The following is a 19,383-nucleotide window of genomic DNA, read 5'->3' on the forward strand; positions in this document are numbered from 1 at the left end:
AAATGATACATCTGTTACATTTTCCATCCATTGATCTGTTAAATGCTGACATGGCTACCACATATATGCCACATGGCTGCCAAATGTCTACCATGTGTCAAATAAAATAATTTTTTAATTTTTTTTAAAAAACCTGAATTTTCTCAACAAAAAAAACAAATTTGAAACCCACATCTGCAAGAAGAAGAAGAAGAGGGAGGAAGAAAGAAAAAGAAAAAAAAATTGTCCCTCCTCCCCCCAGCGACCCAGAAGAAGAAGAATAAGAAGAAGAAGGAAGAAAATCCAAAAAAAAAAAAATAGAAACCCACATCTGCAACAAGAAGAAGAAGAAGAAGAAGAAGAAGAAGAAGAAGAAGAAGAGGGAGGAAGGGAGCTGGGTCGGGGTGGGGGGAGGGTCCCCGGGGGGGGGTTCTTCTTCTTTTTTCTTCTTCTTCTTCTTCTTCTGGTCGTTGGGGGGAGGGACAAATTTTTTTTTTGTTGAGAAAATTCAGGTTTTTTAAAAAAAATTAAAAAATTATTTTATTTGCCATGTGGCATATATGTGGCAGTCACGTCAGCATTTAACAGATCAATAGATGGAAAATGTAACGGAGGTATTATTTTGAAATAAAATAGTACTTAAAGTATGAAAGTGAAATGTTTTAAAAATGTTGTAAGGAATTGAAATAGACCCCAAACCTGAGGTATGAAAGTGTAATTTACCCTTGATCATATTCCATTTAAAGGATATGAATGTTGGAAATTTTGAGTAGAAATTTCATTGTCCCACATTGTTCACTACCAAAAGGTTCGCTCATTTTATAAGACTTTGTCCCTTATAAATAGTGATTTGAGTGATAGACCATGAAAAATGAAATTGAACTCAACCTTGGGGTTGGGCTTTGAGATGCACTAATTAATTGATAATTAATAAAGATGGGCCTTGGGTTCTAATGATTAAAATTTTTAATTAATTTCGAATTTAATTAAATTATTTTTTATTTAAACAGACTCATCTTTTCAGATGAATTCTACAGTGATGAAAAAACACAGAGAGCAAAGCACCCCCCTGAGAAGATGTCTTCCAACAATCACATCTCATTCTCATACATGTTGCGAACATGCATAATCCTACTATATACACATCAATTTGCATGGCATTTTGAACACAAAAATATAAAATTCTTCTTCTACAATCCTAAACCTTCTTACTGAGAGAACCACAAAGAAATTTGCAGAAGTCAATTTTCCGGTGCTGGAATTCTAACTTAGATCGTTGAATCTTGGTAAAGCAAACGTCTATAACGATTGCATATGGTTACCATCAAGTTCTCATGCTTCCATGTAATCACACTTGAAATTTTGTACTGTGAATATTCTTTTTTTCGCTCGGAATAAATTAGGATTATATTTGAACACAATGTTAAACTTTTTAGTTGGATAGAAGATGCAATAAGATAATTTTTTTAGAAGTTTTGTTATTCTACCCCTCCTCTTAATAATAACAAATTAAAAATAAATAAATAAATCTTGCACGCTATTTTATTAATCTTGCTTCCATTACTTTCAAGAAATTTGCAATCTATATTTCTTCCCTTTCGCATAGCAATTCCAAGAAACAAAAATATAACAATTTGTAATGTTTAGTAGTGTAGTTCTCTCTTTTCCATCGTCATAACTGGCAATTCCAAGGTTACATGTGCACTTTGGAAATAGACTATGCCATATTACACTTACAACGTCCTTGTAGTTTACTGCAATTTTCATTTCGTCCTAGTCATTTTCTTATTATATTTTCGTCCTTGTAGTTTCATTTTTCTTTCACTTTAGTCTAATTAGTCGACCAAGTTGATTCATTTTTCATCCTTGTAGTTTCATTTAGTGATTTTAGTCATTTTAAAAGCACTTTTAAACGAGCTTTCAATATGTAGATTCACCAACTTTCTTAAGATTGACACTTGTCGCCTTGTGCACATATGTTGCCACATTTTTAATCTTTTTCAACCAAATTCCCTGTCACGCAAATTAGATTATTTTTTTGAAAAAAAAGGTTGCACAAGGTCTAAATAACACACAAAGAAACAAAAATACAACAATTTGTAAAATTGAGTAATTAATAATAATTAGTGAGCTGCGAATTCTTAAGCACTCTAATACTCATTTTCGCTTGTTCATCACTGGCAATTCTAAGGTTACAAATGTATTTTGGTAAATAAATTAGGCACATTGTACTTGAAGCTTCTTTCATTGGGCGTTTTATATTGTTGAAATGTTCTCCGAGTACAAGATGTAAGATGTCATCAAGCCGGAAACTGTAGATAAAATGTAAGTTTACATCTTTTTTACATCTTTAAAAGTTATGTCTGCATTTTCTGGGGGAATGTATAATGAGATGTAAATACGACTTTTTCATCTTATGCACTCTCAATTGAAGATGCTCTTACCGTTCAGGTAGTTCAACATGATTTCTACTTTCATCACAGTAGTTTTCTTGTTACATTTTTGTCCTTCTAAGTTAAATTTACTAACCACGATTCTTAAACAAAATGAGTAAATGTTCTCTCTAAGTTTTGTTTTTTGAACAAACGATAATATTTATATTAAGGGGTAGGGGAATGAGTTAAGCTTTACAATGAGTTTGTCATAATAATGTGATTTAAATTCATATTTTTTTATAAGAATCAAACCTAACATCTCTTAAAATAAAATAAAGATAAATGCCGCTATACTAGGATTCTTGAATGGTGATTCACACTAGATTCTATTAATGAATTTGACGAGTGTTACATATTCACTCGGACAGTTGCTCAAGCTCAACCACCTTGTCGCTCAAGCTCAACCACCTTGTCGTACCGTTTCTGCATTTGGATGGCACTGAAAAGACCATTTCTGGCGGCGATGTGCCACTCAATCAGCAGCAGCAGTTGGACAAACTCTGCAGTCGGAGCGCTAAATCTCGCCGATTAGCGAGCTTAAATCCCCCCCACATTTTTCATCAAAATTCCAAGGTAACCCTTTCGTCCCGAAAGACTTGATGTTTCCATTTTATTCGGCAGAATCTTGGCATTTGAGCTTCCGTAGAAATTACTATGCTGGGAATCTCATCAAATTGATGATGACCCATATGCACAAACTCAGAACAGCATCTATTCTCAAATGGGTTTCTTCAAATTTTGATAAAAACCACTTTAGATCGACAAGAACCCCAATTCACCCAATTGGGTATTTCCCCATTGTCCAAAACCCTAGGTTTTACACAACTAAAAGGGATTCTGTGACTCAAAGTTGTGAAAAAGGGGATACTACTTCGACTGCCATTGCTAATGGCAAAAGTGATGCTCAAATTTCTCGTGCTATTAGAAAAGAAGCGGAAAATGCATTGTTCGATTATTTGTATTTTACTAGATACTTACAGTTTGCAGATGCAGAGAACATGAGTAAAAACTCCCCACATTTTCTCAGGAAGCTTGTAAAATGTGCTGGTAATGAAAAGGGATATGGGGGTTCAATTGCTCGTTTCTTGCGTTACCACCCTATTAATGAATTCGAACCTTTCCTTGAGAGCTTGGGGTTGAAACCTTCCGAGTATAGTCCTCTTCTTCCTCGCAATTTGATGTTCTTGATCGACGATGGTTTGTTGCTTCATAATTATGCTGTTTTGTGTAATTATGGGGTTGCTCGTAATAAGATAGGAAAGATTTATAGGGAAGCTACTGAAATCTTTCAATACCGTGTTGGGGTGTTACGATCAAAGCTTGAAGCTTATGAAGAACTAGGTCTCAGCCAGTCTGATTTGATTAAGCTTGTTGTTGCTAGTCCTAATCTTTTAAGTGGGGTCGTCAATGCCATGTTGTTCAAGGTGTTGGAAAAACTGAAGTCTGTTGGATTTGAAACCAGTTGGATTATAGGGAACTTATCGGAAGAAAATTCTTATAATTGGAGCCGGTTGCTTGAAGCTCTAAGTTTTCTGAGTAAGATGGTTTGCAGCGACAAACAGTTGGGTGAATTAATTGGCCAACACCCACATATTTTATTTGAGGGCTCAGGGGAAAAGATGTTTTCAGTTATTGGGTTCTTACTGAAATTTGGATCCACAAAAAGCCAGCTATGCTCAATATTTCTGCAATTTCCACAGATTCCAGTTGTGAAATTTGTTTCAAATTTGAGACAATGCATTTTGTTCCTGAATGAGATTGACATGAAGGTTGCAGAGATTGGAAAGTTGATTCGTTTTCACCCCTTGCTACTGGGTTCATGTGCTTTGAAGAAAACTAACACCTTACTTCTTCACTTGAAAGTTGGAAAGAAGAGCCTGTGTAGATACATACAGGAGAACCCTCAAGAATTGAAGAATTGGGTTTTAGGTAAAAGACTTAGGCCATTAGAGAACCGTAGATCAATAACAGAGAAGACTATGTTCTTGTTAGACATAGGATTTGTAGAGAACTCAAACAAAATGAAAGTAGCGCAAAAGGCATTTCAAGGCAATGCATGGGAGTTTCAGGAAAGATTTGATTGTATTGTGGAAGCTGGTTTGGATCGCGAGGCTGTCTGCAAAATGATTAAAGCATACCCTCTAATTCTTAGCCAGTCAAAGGCTGTTATTGAAATGAAGATTGATTTTCTTGTAAATCATTTGCGTTATCCGTTATCAACTGTGCTGACCTTCCCAAGATTTCTTACATATGGAATTAAAAGGGTCAAGCGTAGGGTGTTTATGTACAATTGGCTCAAAGATCAAGGAACGGCAGATCCTAGGTATGCTTTGAGCACTGTTGTTTCATGTTCAGATGCATGTTTTATAAGGAAGTATGTAAATTGCCATCCTAATGGTCCTGAAGTGTGGGAGGATTTGAAGAATAAAATTCATTTGGAGCAATAAAATTTTCACTGCTCTCTTAAAAAAGGTTCTCCACTGTTGATTATCACCATGTTGATGCTATGTTAGTTTTTCTTTAACATGCTGAGGTTTTCATTAGGATTACGGTTTGTGGTGAGGTGACAAATACGAATAGATACTATGAAATTAGTTAGGCATGACTGCATCTCCACTTCAGCATAGTAAACTTTTACTTTCACATTCATTGTGGAAGGAGAAACTGTCCTCATAACCCTGAAAACGTATCTCCTCATTTTGCAGTTATATTACCAGAGTCATTTTAGTTAGGCTTTCCTGCATGAGGTTAACATTAGAAGTAACATCCAAGTTCGAATGACTTTCAGCCGTTATCAGAATACTATACAGCTATTATTTTATTATCGAAACTCGTGGCCTTCAACTGCCCTTATCAAACTGATGACAAGGTGAGACAAGAACTTGCACAAGCGGCTTGTGTCATGCTTGATATAACTTGCCAGGATAGAATGGTTTGATTTGTGATGGTGTCTGCATAAAACCAATAAACCGATGCACTAGTGTTGTGTTTGGGATTGATTATTGTTTATTAACAGTTTACGGATATTAGCTTCGTATGCTAGTGAAGTTCAATATGAATACAGGTGCAGTCTTTCATGGTTTGAAATGATGGATTGACACCCTTGTAGTTCTGTGTGAAGTTGATGGAGTTGTTTTTATTGCTGCCATAGCTCGAAGCCCTTGTACAACGCGACAACATTCGTGTAAGTTTGTAACAAAACAAACTCTACAGAAAGAAAAAAAAGAAGATCAATTGTTGGTTTGTTGCTTGTCATCGTCTCTGGTTCTGTTTTGTGACAGAAAATACACATCAGGAGCGTTCCAGGAATTAGAAGGAATAAAACCATTCGAGATTTTTACTCGAGAAAAAAAGTTTGAACATAAAATTTGTTTTTAAACTTGGTGCATTGGTTTGGAAGATGTGGATCATACGTAGGATGGTGGTTGTAAACTTGTAGTTCTGGAATATGAAAATTGTTGTACCACTCAGAATCAATAGTAGTAGTCTGCCCATTAGGGCTGGTTGCAGAAGGATTTTTCAAATTACGGTAATCTCAGCCTTTCCAATCATCATTAAGTTACTAATGGGTGACACGCTCTTAGAATGATGATAATATTATGGTTTTTATTGTAATAAAATGTTATGAATATCACATTTTGTATACCACATCAAAACGGGACATTTTTATATTGGGATCCCCATTTCTATTAAAGAGATGGTTTCGATTGATCTACACAATGTGGTTTTGCTAACACCAACTTTATAAAGAAATAAGAGTGTAAAAGCAAACTGAAAACATATAAAGCTTCGGCTACGGGTGAGCACTTTATTGGGTTTATTGACCGGTCCGATCAACCAACCGAAATTCATTGGGTTGGTTTGTTTGGATGGGTTAGTTTGCCCATTTTCTTGCGCGAAAATGAGTTTCAATAATATCAACCCAAGCCTATTACATTGGCTGTTGAACTCAAACCCGATCAACCCACTCAATGCCCATTGCCCCTCCCTAGTTTAGGCTTCAAACAGTGACCCTACTCAAAACAAATTGACCCGCCTTTTGAATGGGGGAAATGTTGTTGGCATTCCAAAAATTTTATTCTATATTCCTCACAAGTGTATTTTTCTTTATAAATATAAAAAATTTAGAATGTAAAATGAGAACTTTAAAGTCTCAATAACAATTAACTTGAATTCGCTTAATTAGTAATTGAGCCCCTAGCTTCAAAGACAAGAGTGGCCCCACTATTGGACCTTAACTTTCCTATGATTTGGCCTAAAACCCTACTGACCTGACCCTGCAACAAAAAAGTGCTAAAACCCTTCGGGTCAGAGAACAGCTCATCGGCATCGCTACCGAAGCTCCTGCAAAATCTTGCCGAGGATTGAGCCCATGACTGACTGTTCGTCAAATCCTAAAGGTAATACTTCATCAAAAGGCACCATATTTATTTGTGTTTACCTGGAAATCTGGGGGTTTTAGGCTCTCTAGCAATCACTAGGGTTGGAATCTCTTCAAATTTGTCATGACCCATTTGCAGAAACTCAGATTAGCATCTCTTCTCAGCTGGGTTTCTTCGAATTTGTTCAAAAACCGTGTTAGATCATCACCAATCCCATTTCATCCGATTGGGTATGTCTGCAGTGCCCCAATCTTTAGAATGTACGGAACCAATGGAGCTTCTGAAATTGAGGATTCTGAAAATTCGTATAAAGCTTCGAGTGGTAAGGGAAAAAATGCTGGTCGAATTTCTTGTTCCATTCGAAAAGAAGCTGAAGATGCATTGTTGGATTATTTGCACGGTACTAGAGGGTTGCAGTTCACGGATGCAGAGAATATGAGTAAAAACTCGCCTCTGTTTCTGGACAAGCTTCTGAAACAGGTTGACATTGAAAAAGAAATTCCTGCCACAAAGAATAATCAGAAAGAAATTGGGCGAGCAATTGCGCGGTTCTTGCGTTACCACCCTATTAACGAATTTGAGCCTTTCTTTGAGAGCTTGGGTTTGAAGCCTTCTGAGTATTCTCCGCTTCTTCCACGCAGTTTGACGTTTTTGACTGATGATAAGTTATTGGTGCACAATTATACTGTACTATGTCATTATGGGATTGCGCGCAGTAAGATAGGAAAGATTTACAAAGAATCGACAGAAGTCTTTCGATATGATTTTGAGGTTTTAACATCGAAACTCAAAGCTTATGAAGAACTAGGTCTTAGCCAATCTAGTTTTGTTAAGTTTATAGTTGCTACTCCTTGTCTTTTAATTGGGGATGTAAATGTTGAATTTGTTAAGGTATTGGAAAAATTACAGAGTTTTGGATTTGAAACCAATTGGATTGAGGGGAATCTGTCTATTGATGATTCTCATAATTTTCGTCGGATGCTTGAAGTTCTAAGTTTGTTTAGTGAGATGGGTTGCAGCAGCGAACAGTTGGGTCAATTGATTGGCCAGCACCCAGATATTTTGTTTGACGGTTCAGGTGAAAGGACGCTTTCACTAATTGGGTTCTTTCTGAAATTTGGATCTACAAAAAGCCACCTATGCTCAATATTTCTGCAATTTCCACAGATTCCAGTTGTGAAATTTGTTTCAAATTTGAGACAATGCATTTTGTTCCTGAATGAAATTGAAATGAAGGTTGCAGATATTGGGAAGTTTGTCCATACCCACACCCTGCTTCTTGGTTCTTGTTCTTTGAAAAAAACCGGCAGCTTACTCACTAACTTGAACACCGGGAAGAAAAGATTGTGTATATACATCCAGGAGAACCCACAAGAACTGAAGAATTGGGTTTTGGGTAAAAGAGTTCAGCCATTTCCGGACTCGGGAGATGACCTTAGATCAAAGACACAAAAGATTAAGTTTTTGTTTGATGTAGGATTTGTAGACAACTCAGACAATATCAAAGAAGCACTGAAAGCATTTCGAGGCAAAGGAGTGGAGCTTCAGGAAAGATTTGATTGTATTGTTAAAGCTGGTTTGAGTCCAGAGGATGTCTGTACAATGATTAAAATAAGCCCTCAAATTCTTAACCAGACAAAGGATATCATCGAAGAGAAGATTGATTTTCTTGTAAATCAATTGGGTTACCCCATATCGACTTTGGTGACCTTCCCAAGATATCTTTCCCATAAGATCGAAAGGGTCCAGCTTAGAATACTGATGTACAATTGGCTCAATGATCATGGAACAGTTGATCCTCGGCTTTGCTTGAGCACTATTGTTTCTTGCTCAGATAAAAGTTTTATGACTTCTTATGTAAATCGTCATCCTAGTGGTCCTCAAGTGTTGGAGGATTTGAAGAATGAAATTCATTCCAAGAATTAAGCTATTCATTGCCTTTTCTGTTATGGTTCTTTCTGCATTGTTGATTTTTCTTAAGTTGATAGTTGATACTAACATACTTCTTCCTGTTTCTTTCACTTGTGGAGATTTTCTTAGCGTTACAAAACAAGAAGGCACATACGAGTTAGATACAGCAAAAAGTTTTTAGCATCGGATTAGTGTAAATGTGGGTACTTCTGGACGTATTAATTGTTCATGTTCTGCGTAGATGCTAAATCAGTTTATTTTTATATCGAAGTGATACAATAATTTTCTATATAATGTAATGCTTTTTCTGTTTATTCCCTCTCTCTTTTGATGTGAAAAGTTTATCTTTATCTTGTTGATTATTAGTTCATGAGTGCATCTCCACTATACACAACCAATTGCACTTCCAAGTTCATGGTAGTTCAGTTTAAAATGGCTTATCGTCGTGATCCTGAAAACTTCTCAGTTTGACTTGGTTATCAAACTTTAAGCTGTATCTTCTTTAACCGAGGTTTTACTGTTCTAATCAAATTTGAAATTCTTGGGTATGCGTTTCTGAAAACGGATGAAGGGTAAATGATAACCTGCATATGTGGCTTATGCTTGCTGAAACTTACCAGGGCATAATTACTGGATTGGTGGGAGTCTGGTGAAAGCATATGAAGAGTTATACATTCACCTGTTTCTTCTAATTTTGTTGAAGTTTGGAAGTATGTATCGCACTCTTGATGGTGTACAGGATTTCAGAACTGACGTGCTGGTGTTTCGGTTACTGCTCAACAGATTTTGTTCATGCCTTAAAACATATTAAAGCATTCATAAACATATCCACTGTATCCGTTCGAAAAATCAGAGTTATCTTGTTCAACGATTTGATTTTGTCTTTAATATTAATTGAAATAAATAACAGCTAGTGTCAATTAATGCAGTACTAAGTAGGGCAACTGCCACAAAGCTTGAGGTCTTTCGCAGGCGATGTGGCGCATCTCCTCTTTGCCCTTTTTGTAATCTCCATGAGGAATCGATTGAACATGCCTTATTATTATGTTCGTGGGTTGAACGGGTCTGGTTTAGGGGCCCTTTGGGTTATCGTGTCACTCGGGATTCTCTAACCTCCTTCCATGTTTGGCTGGTACACATGTACGAAGTGGTCTCCGAGAGTAGGGAGGACTAGGGGTGGGTTTTTTTGCCAAATTACCGTGCCAACCGTGCCATACCGATTTTGTGCCAAATTTTTTGTACCATCGGTAATGGTACAGTATTGTACCGTACCGAAATTTCATGGTACGGTATTGGTAATGGATACCATTACCACGGTATTACCGTACCATACCGAAAATACAATATAATATATCATTTATAAATTATATAATAGATAATTATATAACATATATTTATAATATTCCAATAATTTGAAAATAAAACCCTACTTATATTAGCATTGTTATTGATGACTTTGATCTCTTGAAATTGTGGAAATCAAACACAAAAGAGTTCCTAATTCTTTCACAAATAGCCAAAATATCTTTGTAACCACCACTTCTATTGTTGCTAGTGAAAATGCATTTAGCCTAGGGAGGAGGGTTGTGGACCCTTTTAGGGTATCCTTGACTCCTAAAATAATGGAGGCACTAGTGCGTACTAGTGGTTGACTTAGGGCAGATGAAGTAAACTTCTACAAGGAACCAACGGAAGATATGCTTCAATTTTTCAAGGAAATGGAAGAAGAGAAAACAAGAAAGATATGCTTTAATTTTTTCAGTAAATTTGTTATTAAATGGTTTTCAACTTTAATTCTTCTTGCTACTAATTAATATGTTTTCTTTGTTTGTAATGTAGGCTTGACACAAACTCAATCTTCTACAAGTTCAATGCCTCCTCCAAAAACTTCGACATCTCAAGCTTGAATAACTGATCAATGATTTCTCCTTTTTGAATTTTACTTCCAATTTTCATTTGGTTTGAAACTTTAATTTCTATTTGGATTGTTAACTTCTATTTGTTGTGGTTCGTAACTTCTATTTGGATTGTAAGCTTAATTTTCATGATGAATCTTGATGCATCATTTGAATTATTATGTGTGTGAATTGTGAATGATAAATTTAATCTATAATGTATGAGATAAAGGTACAAAAAAAAAAAGTTTTGCCCTTGAATAGGGTTAAAAAAACAAAAACAGATTTTGTCCCAAAACAAAATGGCAATTACCATTGCCATATCATGCCAACCGAACTTTTGGCAATACTGAACTTCGGTATACCGAAAGTTTGGTATGGTAATGGTAATAGATTTTACCAAATCGAAAGTTTGGTACGATAATTGGTACAAAGGTTTTGGTACGGTAACCGTACCGAACCCACCCCTAGGGAGGACCGGATGCACTACATGGCTTTGGTTGCATTCACTTGCTGGAACATTTGGAAGTCCCGGTGCAATGCTATTTTTAACCACAAATTGCCGTCTCCCCACCAAACTTTGCTCACAATTTCTGCTGCTACCACATCGTTCTTCAATGCTCGTGTTGTGAGTAGGGTGGGTTAAAAAAAAAACCGAAAAAAACCGAAAACCAAACCGAACCGAAACCGAAAAAACCGAACCGAATGAAAAAACCGAACCGAATTGAAAAAACCGAACCGAACCGAATTCTTTTGGTTCGGTTCGGTTTTAGTGATTTAGAAACCGAACCAAACCGAACCGAACCGAATTAATTAAATTAATTTTTTTATTTAATTATTTGTTTTGGGTATTATTTTCTAAACCCAATTTGTAAATTAAAATGTGCTAAACCCAATGTGTTGCCAAACTTTAAGCTCAAATTATTAAAAAAAAGCCTATAAAAACTCTAAACCCTAACCTATTATTTCTTCCCCATATAAGGTTCCGGAACCAAACCTCCTCCTGAAGTACCTACATCCATCTCCATAGCACTGTCTACTTCTGCCCTAGCTTTCTTTTCCAAATCTACTCTCATATAACATGTAACAGAATCCATAAACATTTATTTCGGGTAGATTACTTGGGTAATTTGTTATGGAAAAAAATCCAACACATACTAAATAAATCCACCCACGCATTACTTTTACTAATCAAGTTGTCAACATGCAGTTACAAGCAAACAACCCTGATCTTTGAACAACATCATACAATTTAACTTTTCTAAGTCATTTGTACGATTTTTGTGTTGTGAGGTTGTTAGTTTAGACTTTGAAGACTTGATTGATAATTTTAGTTCAACTTTAAATGTTTATTTTCATTGTCTTTGATTCTAGTTAGAATGCTTATGTTATGATTGTGTTGGATATGTTAAAATTTAAAATTTCAATGTTTTTCATTTTTTGAAAAGAAAAAAAAACAAAAAACCGAAACCGAACCGGAAAAAACCGAACCGAAAAAAAACCGAACCGAAAAAAACAGAAAAAAAAATGAACCGAACCGAACCAAAATTTCGGTTTGGTTTCGGTTTTGTCAAAAAACCGAACCGATTTAAACCGAACCCACCCCTAGTTGTGAGATTGGGGGGAATCGGCCGGGGGTAGGTTGGCTTTTCTCCTAATGCTTCTTGGTCTCCTCCTCCGTGTGATTCCGTTAAGGTTAACGTGGATGCAAGCTGGTGGGCATCCGATAATCATGGTCATGTTGGGGTGGTGGTGCAGGATTCTAATTCTCGTTGCCTGGCTATTCGTAGAATAGCAATTAAAGCCCCGAGCATCGTAACAGCTGAAGCTCTAGGTATTTTGGAGGGGTGTTTGCTTGCTCAACATCAGGGATTTTCAAATATAATTGTGGAATCGGATTCCAAAGAAGTTATTTCATGGGTAAATGGATGTTTTGAGAAATGTAGCTGGGAGGCATTCCCTACGGTGTACAAGATATGGTGGCTGGAGGGTGCCATCCACGCATGTGTCTGGTCTTGGATCCTAAGTTCGGCAAACAATGTGGCGGATTTTGTTGCATTGCACGTGGGCGCAGAGATGTGTGAATTGGTTTGGGTCATTCAACCCCATCTTCGTTTGTGTGAGTCCTGAACAAAGAAGGGCTACCTTGCCCCCTATTTAGACCATCTCCAACCGAATGGTCCAGAGGGTTAGATGGCTAAAAATAACCCAAAAATCGTCTCCAACCAAGGGCTAAGCCAGATAGCTCGTGGAATCTGAGAGAGCCCCACATAATCTGAAAGGGCCAAAGGGCTGGAGGGCTAACTGCAACACCAATCCTGTCACTTATAACCAACATGTATGCTTAAACTAAAATTTGACCGGTACTTAAACAAAAAATTAAATACATTAACTAAGAATTAACCAGTACTCAAACACCAGTTAATATATAGCTCAATTCGATTATCACGGTTGCACTCAAAATCTTGTGTTGCTACTAAAAGGATTTGGATCCTCTCATGAGCTAATGGAGAGGATCCTCCTGACCAAGTGTTATGAGCCGTTGGATTTTCATCCAACGGTTATAATTATTATAACTTTAAAAGGACCCACCTATTTGTAGCCGTTGAATGAAAATTCAACGGCCCATAACACTTGATCAAGAGGATCCTCTCTTTTAGCTCAGGAGAGGATTCAAATCCCTACTAAAAGGTCAATATTGCTCGTATTAACAAAAAAAAAATATATATATATATATTTACAATAAAAAAAGGGAAAAAAGTGCACAGTGTCAAAGTGATACCCAACTGGATTCGATTGTGACCTAAGCACACTGTTCATTATGTAAAGACACTTGGACTAGGAACTAGGAAGAGCACGACAAAACCTATCTCTCATTACTTTCTCACCAGTTTCTCCTCTTCCCTTTGCCTTCTTCCTCCCTTTACAAGCTCTCAAAATCTTATTGCTTTTGGTTAATCTCTTCACCCTCCATTATTTCTGCTAACCTTTCTCTTAAGTCACATCGTTTTCTGCTCTCGGTCTTCATTGCTTGTTTATTTCAGATCATAGTTTTCAATTTCATTCGGGTTCTGCTAACTTCATCACCAGTGATAGAAAAAACAAGGCTATTCTGGTTGATGGGTTTTTGTTGGTTTCGTGATTGGTCTATTCATAATCTGAGAAATGGGTTTTGTGAATAAGATGCAGAAAGTGGATATTTGCTTTCAGGTCAGCCCTTCCCTCTTCTCTCTTCTCCATGTGTGTGTGTGTGTGTATATTGATTTTCTCATATGAATGCTTATGTTTTGTTATGTGAATAAATGGTAGAGAAGAGAAAATAATTTGCTTTTGTCATCGTGGATTTCTAATTGTTTGGAACCTGAGAATTTTGAAAGTCGGTGGAGTTAATTCATCATAATCTGAAACTGAAAGCGTAAGTCTTCACGTTCAAATCTATGAATTCTCTCTTGCATATTTTTTTTTATGCAGCCAAAGTTGGGATTAGGATTTGGATATATAAAAGTGAAGCCAGAATGGTTTGCCTTGCCATTGGTTGTTGATCCAAAAAGGATCGGTCTTTCTTGTTGATCTGCAGTTACTAGTAAAATAAGTTATAGAGAAGTCGAAGGAGAAATAAACGGAAACACTTTAGCTGTTTCGTGATACTTAGTTACCGTTTCCAAGTGTTTCCGCTTATTTCCCCTTCGTCTTCTCTATACTAACGTGATTAAACTGAGATTAAGATGCGCTTTTGGTTTTGGATATTTGAATTATTGAGATCAAGGGTTTGGACCTGCATTTTCTTTCTTCTTAATTGAATTCAAGAGAAACAAAAGAGAGTGATAGGAATTAACTTTATATTGGCGGCTGATATGGATTTGATTCGGTCGTCTTCTGCTTGTGGATAGCTTATTTGTTTTCTGTCATACAAAGTTTGCAGGTTGACAGGTGGAGTTCATTCAGCTACACAGTGTAGTTTTTGGAAATCATTGGTTGCGTGTGGAAAAATTCCTTTAGTTGGGATATTTCTTCACGACGTTTTTGCTACTATGGGTAGAGGTAGAGGAAAAGCAAAGAAACAAAATGTTATTGCTGCTCGTGAGGATACTGGAAGTGGTGAAGAGGAAAGGATTCTACCAAGCAGGAGAAGAGGAAGGCCACTAAAGACATTGAAGGACGATATTGTAGAAGGAGAAGTGGCTTTAAAGACAGAAGATGGCGATGATGCAAAAGGTCGTGTTTTGAGTAAAGACATGAAAGACCAATCTGCCATAGAGAATGGAAGGAAAAGGAAGAGGTCGGCTCAGGTTAAAGAAACTATAAAATCAGTCGAAGAGGATAAAATGATTGAAACAAAATCAAGTCTTGATGACCCGAAAAAGGCTGTTGGATTCCGACAAAATGGGAGTAGGCGGAAAAATAAGCCTCACCGAGCTGCTGAAGCTGGTGTTGAGTGCAAATGAGTTCAGTTCTTCTGTTGTGATGGTTACACACCTTCTTTGCTCACCTCCTTGTTGGTTCACCTATCATTCCTTATACTGTCTTTGTTATGTGTTTTGCATTTCTATAATTTCTGAGTTCCTTCTTAGCTAGCGGATGATTTTGACAGTGAGGTTCCGATAACAATGTTTGCTTGTTCCGTACTCTTTGCTTCTGTTGCTAGCCAGAGACATGCTTTCTGTTAGCTGTAAAAAGAATATCTCTGACCAACTTCATTTTTTAATATTAGACGAAATGCCTTCATTTTTTTTGCATCTATTCCTTTTTGCCCGAAAAGGAAGATAAATATGGGCATACACATGTGATGAATGTGAACGTATGCTTGGATTTGACTACTAGTTAACGAAATAATAGTCTAGGGAAGGAGTATGTAAGCGTTCAAGTTATCAAAATCCAGTTTAAACTAGTGCTTTGATGCTCAAAAGAATGAATACTGAAAACTTGTAGCTGGAGATAGACCTGTAGACCCGATGTTTGAATAAAGATATGTCCTTCGTGATGCTGTATTATAGGCCTTGAATGGATTTTGTTGCACATTCGTTGAACATGTGAACTAGAAATGTGGCCTTTGTAATGGTTTTCCATGGTATCGTCTGAACTCTCTCTCTCCGTCTCTCTAACAGCAAATGAATAACGACGTACTCTGACTTCTTATGAACATGTCCAGTTTACCTCACTCGCACTCTGGAAATTATCGAACCTGCGATGGCTTGATGTTGCCTTCTCCCATATTTCCTTGTCATTTTAAGCCTACTTGTTTGAATTTACTAGCGCTTCTGTTAGAATCCTGTATTTCATTTTCTATTTCACAGATTTTTATGCTCTCTCTCTCTATCAATAGAACCATTAAAACTAGTTTTTATTCATCTCTCTTCTATTTCGCTCGAGCACAGACGAACCCTCGCTCTGTTTATATGTTGGCAGCAGCCATCAGGGGCGCACTTGCACGCATCTCTCTCTTGTACCTAGTTGGATGCCATGGTTCGAAAACAAGAAAAGTTGTTGGGTACAGAGTTGTTTGCAGATTAACATCAAATAATTTGTTGGATAAGTTTACAAACTCATAGTAACACTCAAACAAATTGAACCAATGCGTAATACAAAACAAAAAGTATTTGAGAATGAAACACCCTTCGTTAAAGTGTTGCTACCATTAATGGCTAAACATGTTTTGGTACCCTGAACTCTGTACCGTGAATACCCTGACGCCATCTACTGCTATTATTATCGGGCTCATTAGAAGGAATGAACATCTTAAGCAAGTCAGCCAACAACTCGAGAAATCCCCTATTATCCGCCGCCCACTCGTGCTCCAGGTGTATATTAATACCACACTCCAAACATTCACAAACCAATCCTACGCACATGTTAAGACAGTCGGGACACGGACGTAAGCGCTCTCTCTTATCATTAGGAATCGCGCTTTTTCTCTTATCAACAAGAGCGACATGGTGCTGGTGATCATCATGCTTGTAAGAGCCCCCTAACTTGACTTGCGGATACCTCCCTCGAATGCAATCAGGATGACATTCAAAGTCACAATCCGGGCAGGAGTAGAACCAATGTTTTCGATCTCGTATTCCTTCGCATATGTCACAATAGTACTCAAGGACGTCATTTTTAACACTAGCATAAGTGAGTCTGAGAGGATGATTGTCGTATTTGTACCTGACTATAAGAGGTAATTTAACACAAGGAATACACAGACGGAAGTCGCATCTCTTACTGATACATCTGAAGCAGAAATTCTTATCACGAGTACCACAACTGCTGCAGGACACGAGCTGTCTGCTGAACTGGAGGGTGTGAACATGAGCATCACAAAGGATCGTCTTACGCTCATAAAGACTGCTGCAATAAAGGTCCAGGTAGAAGTCGCAATCTCCACAACTGTACGAGAAACCTTGGCTCAAGGACTCGCACATGTGACACTTAAACACGCCACCAACAAAAGATGCCTTTGGAAGGAGTGTGAGCTCGTGTTCGTGAAGTGGGAGAAGCCTCTTTCGGGGTAATTTAGCACAATTTATGTGGAGAGAGAAATTACATGGCTTTTCTATTGCTTGTTCTGTGCATGACCTATAAGACTCACCCCTCATGATGGGTAGCATGCAACCGTTGCAAGTAATTCCTTCATCTTGGTCGTCTTGTCTTGCCACCTCTTGGCCATCAATGAGGGTTAACTTGTGTTGATGACTGAAGTGCTCGACCTGCAGGGCTTCATGATCATCAGCGTTGGTCTCATTGGCTGGGGGACATCTGGATGTGGATGGTTCATCATCATCATCATCATCATCATCGACGAGGATGTTCATGATTTACCTCTCTTTTCTTAAGCATTTACAGTGGGCAGCATAACCACGACATTCATGAACAACAATACATAGCACGGTTTTCCTCCATGTTTTCTGCGCAAATGTCACAGAAATCTTGGTATTTGGGGTACATGTCTTGGAACCACCAGGTAAGCTTGAGGCGGTGTTGGTGGCGTGGTATTTTGACTTGGAGCGGTAACCAAGAGCATGTGCGATGGACAATGAGCTGGCAGATTTTACAGATGTAGGAGTTGTATTGAATATTGTCATCCCCTTGGCCACAGACATCGCAAGTGAATTTAATGGGCCTCCTCATAATGGTGAAGATGTGCTCATGACCGTCGTTTTGCCACTCGAAAGCACATTTGATGTCTATCCAGAAGTTGCATTCGGAACAACAGTAAGCAAGTAACCATTCTTGTGGATATAACTGGCTACACACACCACATTTGGAGCCCCAGTGCCTTGGCCGATCTAGGTTTCTGAGAATAAGAGGGTGTTTGGGGTGGAGCGGGTGGTGGATCTCACGGGGTAACTCCGCACATGACTGATGTATATTGACGTCACACATGTCGCAAGTGTAGTGAGGCCCAAGCACTGGTTCTAGGCACCCCTTACAGAACCGCGGTGGACCATCATTCTCCGTCTCTTCCTTGAAAGTCCATGAATGCTTGTGAATTATCGGATCCATCTATTTATCCGATGCATGCAGTACCACTTAATTTAGTAGATATTACCAACTAATATGATAACAACTAAAAACTTATAAACATGAATGCAAATTTCTACCAATAAATTAATCATAAATAAAAAGAAAAACTAATGAAAAAGATTTGAAAAATGACAAAATAAAGAGTAAAGTGAATAATAGCATGATTGACTTTTTAGTGTAAAAATATGGTTTTTCGTTAAAATGAACAGTACCGGTGTTTTTCGTTAAAGTCCCTGAATAAAATAGGTTATTAAAATATTAAAAAATAAGAAACATACTAATCAAGAATACAAGAGGAAAGTAAGTGATCATTTATCAATTTACCAGTGGTAGAAATGTGTTGTGCTTGACATTGGTGGGTAATCTAACATTTAAATTACTAAAGTTATTGTTTCACTCAAAAAACAAAAAATAAAGAATACAAGAGCAAGATCATTTTAACGAAAAATCATATTTTAACATTAAAAAATTAATACTGATATTATTTACTTTTTCCTTTATTTTATTTTGTTTTTATTTATAAAGTTTTCAAGTTCCCATTCGTTTTCATGAAGAAATATTATTTAAAAGTTGAATTACGAAGAAAAAGTTGTACACAAACCTCGACCGCCGGACTCGTACGCCTGCCGTGCGTGCTTTGACGTCCGATTGGAATCTGGGCTTTGCTCCCAAACTCGAGGTGAGTCCAATGGTGGTGGTCTCGAGCCTCGGCCGAGACGAGGAGGCTAGGTGTTCTGGCCTTGTGAGGAGAGCGGAAACTGGTGGTGCCCTTGATTTGGGCGATGGTGACCGGAAAAGTTGTGCACCGTGTGTGCACAGTATGCACAGTGAGGGCGGAAGAGAGAGTGCGTGAGGGAGGACACAGAGAGAGGAAGTCTTGGGTTGAGGGAGAGAAAGCAGAGGTGGATTTCGTTGGTGGGTGAGTGCTTTCCTCAAAGGGAAAACCTTTATTTAAAGAAAATAAAACCCACAAAAGACAACACCAAAGTCAGATATTTCTTTTTCTAAACAGTAACCCACCGATAGTTTTCACTTGTACGATTACAAGCCCGTGTTAAAATTTATCGGTTATTATCAAACTTTAAACAGTGTAGTTTTTCCGTTACAAATTTGATTTGGGTCTAATTTGTGCTCCCGTATTTGTATTGAGAAGCAATTTTCAAATAAGATACTGAGAAACAAGAACTTCCATTAATTTAGTGGACGGGGTAAAATACTTTCTTGTTTCTGTACATCTACTAAATTCATCTAATTTTTCATAGACAGTTTTTG

General features: G+C 37.5%; 3 protein-coding genes and 1 long non-coding RNA gene across 4 annotated transcripts; 3 read left to right on the forward strand and 1 right to left on the reverse strand.

The window, feature by feature from the left end:
* Positions 1-2,753: 2,753 nt before the first annotated feature.
* LOC103454264 (transcription termination factor MTEF18, mitochondrial-like) lies at positions 2,754-4,885 on the forward strand. The gene has a single exon (XM_029092192.2). The coding sequence runs from the start codon at positions 3,014-3,016 to the stop codon at positions 4,859-4,861; it is 1,848 nt and encodes a 615-aa protein (XP_028948025.2). The 5' UTR covers positions 2,754-3,013; the 3' UTR covers positions 4,862-4,885.
* Positions 4,886-6,676: 1,791 nt separating this feature from the next.
* LOC103424332 (transcription termination factor MTEF18, mitochondrial-like) lies at positions 6,677-8,745 on the forward strand. The gene is made up of 2 exons (XM_070812471.1): positions 6,677-6,814; positions 6,935-8,745. The coding sequence occupies exon 2, from the start codon at positions 7,055-7,057 to the stop codon at positions 8,720-8,722; it is 1,668 nt and encodes a 555-aa protein (XP_070668572.1). The 5' UTR covers positions 6,677-6,814; positions 6,935-7,054; the 3' UTR covers positions 8,723-8,745.
* Positions 8,746-13,370: 4,625 nt separating this feature from the next.
* On the forward strand, positions 13,371-15,327 carry LOC103424320 (uncharacterized). The gene is made up of 2 exons (XR_011575452.1): positions 13,371-13,812; positions 14,525-15,327. It is a non-coding gene; the product is annotated as an uncharacterized lncRNA (long non-coding RNA).
* Positions 15,328-16,098: 771 nt separating this feature from the next.
* LOC103424321 (uncharacterized) lies at positions 16,099-19,031 on the reverse strand. Its single transcript, XM_070812387.1, has 3 exons — positions 18,713-19,031; positions 17,460-18,090; positions 16,099-17,401 (listed from the first exon to the last, which is right to left on the reverse strand). The coding sequence occupies exons 2-3, from the start codon at positions 18,088-18,090 to the stop codon at positions 16,245-16,247; spliced, it is 1,788 nt and encodes a 595-aa protein (XP_070668488.1). The 5' UTR covers positions 18,713-19,031; the 3' UTR covers positions 16,099-16,244.
* Between the last annotated feature and the right edge of the window lie 352 nt (positions 19,032-19,383).

This window comes from Malus domestica, chromosome 14 (assembly GCF_042453785.1).
Source record: "Malus domestica chromosome 14, GDT2T_hap1".
NCBI classification, from domain to species: Eukaryota; Viridiplantae; Streptophyta; class Magnoliopsida; order Rosales; family Rosaceae; genus Malus; species Malus domestica.

Excerpts from the sequence above, each read along its gene's own strand:
- LOC103454264 (XM_029092192.2), top strand. The coding sequence starts at position 3,014 with ATGTTTCCATTTTATTCGGCAGAATCTTGGCATTTGAGCTTCCGTAGA.
- LOC103424332 (XM_070812471.1), top strand. The coding sequence starts at position 7,055 with ATGTACGGAACCAATGGAGCTTCTGAAATTGAGGATTCTGAAAATTCG.
- LOC103424321 (XM_070812387.1), bottom strand. The coding sequence starts at position 18,090 with ATGGATCCGATAATTCACAAGCATTCATGGACTTTCAAGGAAGAGACG. Across the intron at positions 17,402-17,459 it reads AAACCGTGCTATGTATTGTT|TCATGAACATCCTCGTCGAT; the intron begins GTTCATGAATGT and ends AAGAGAGGTAAA.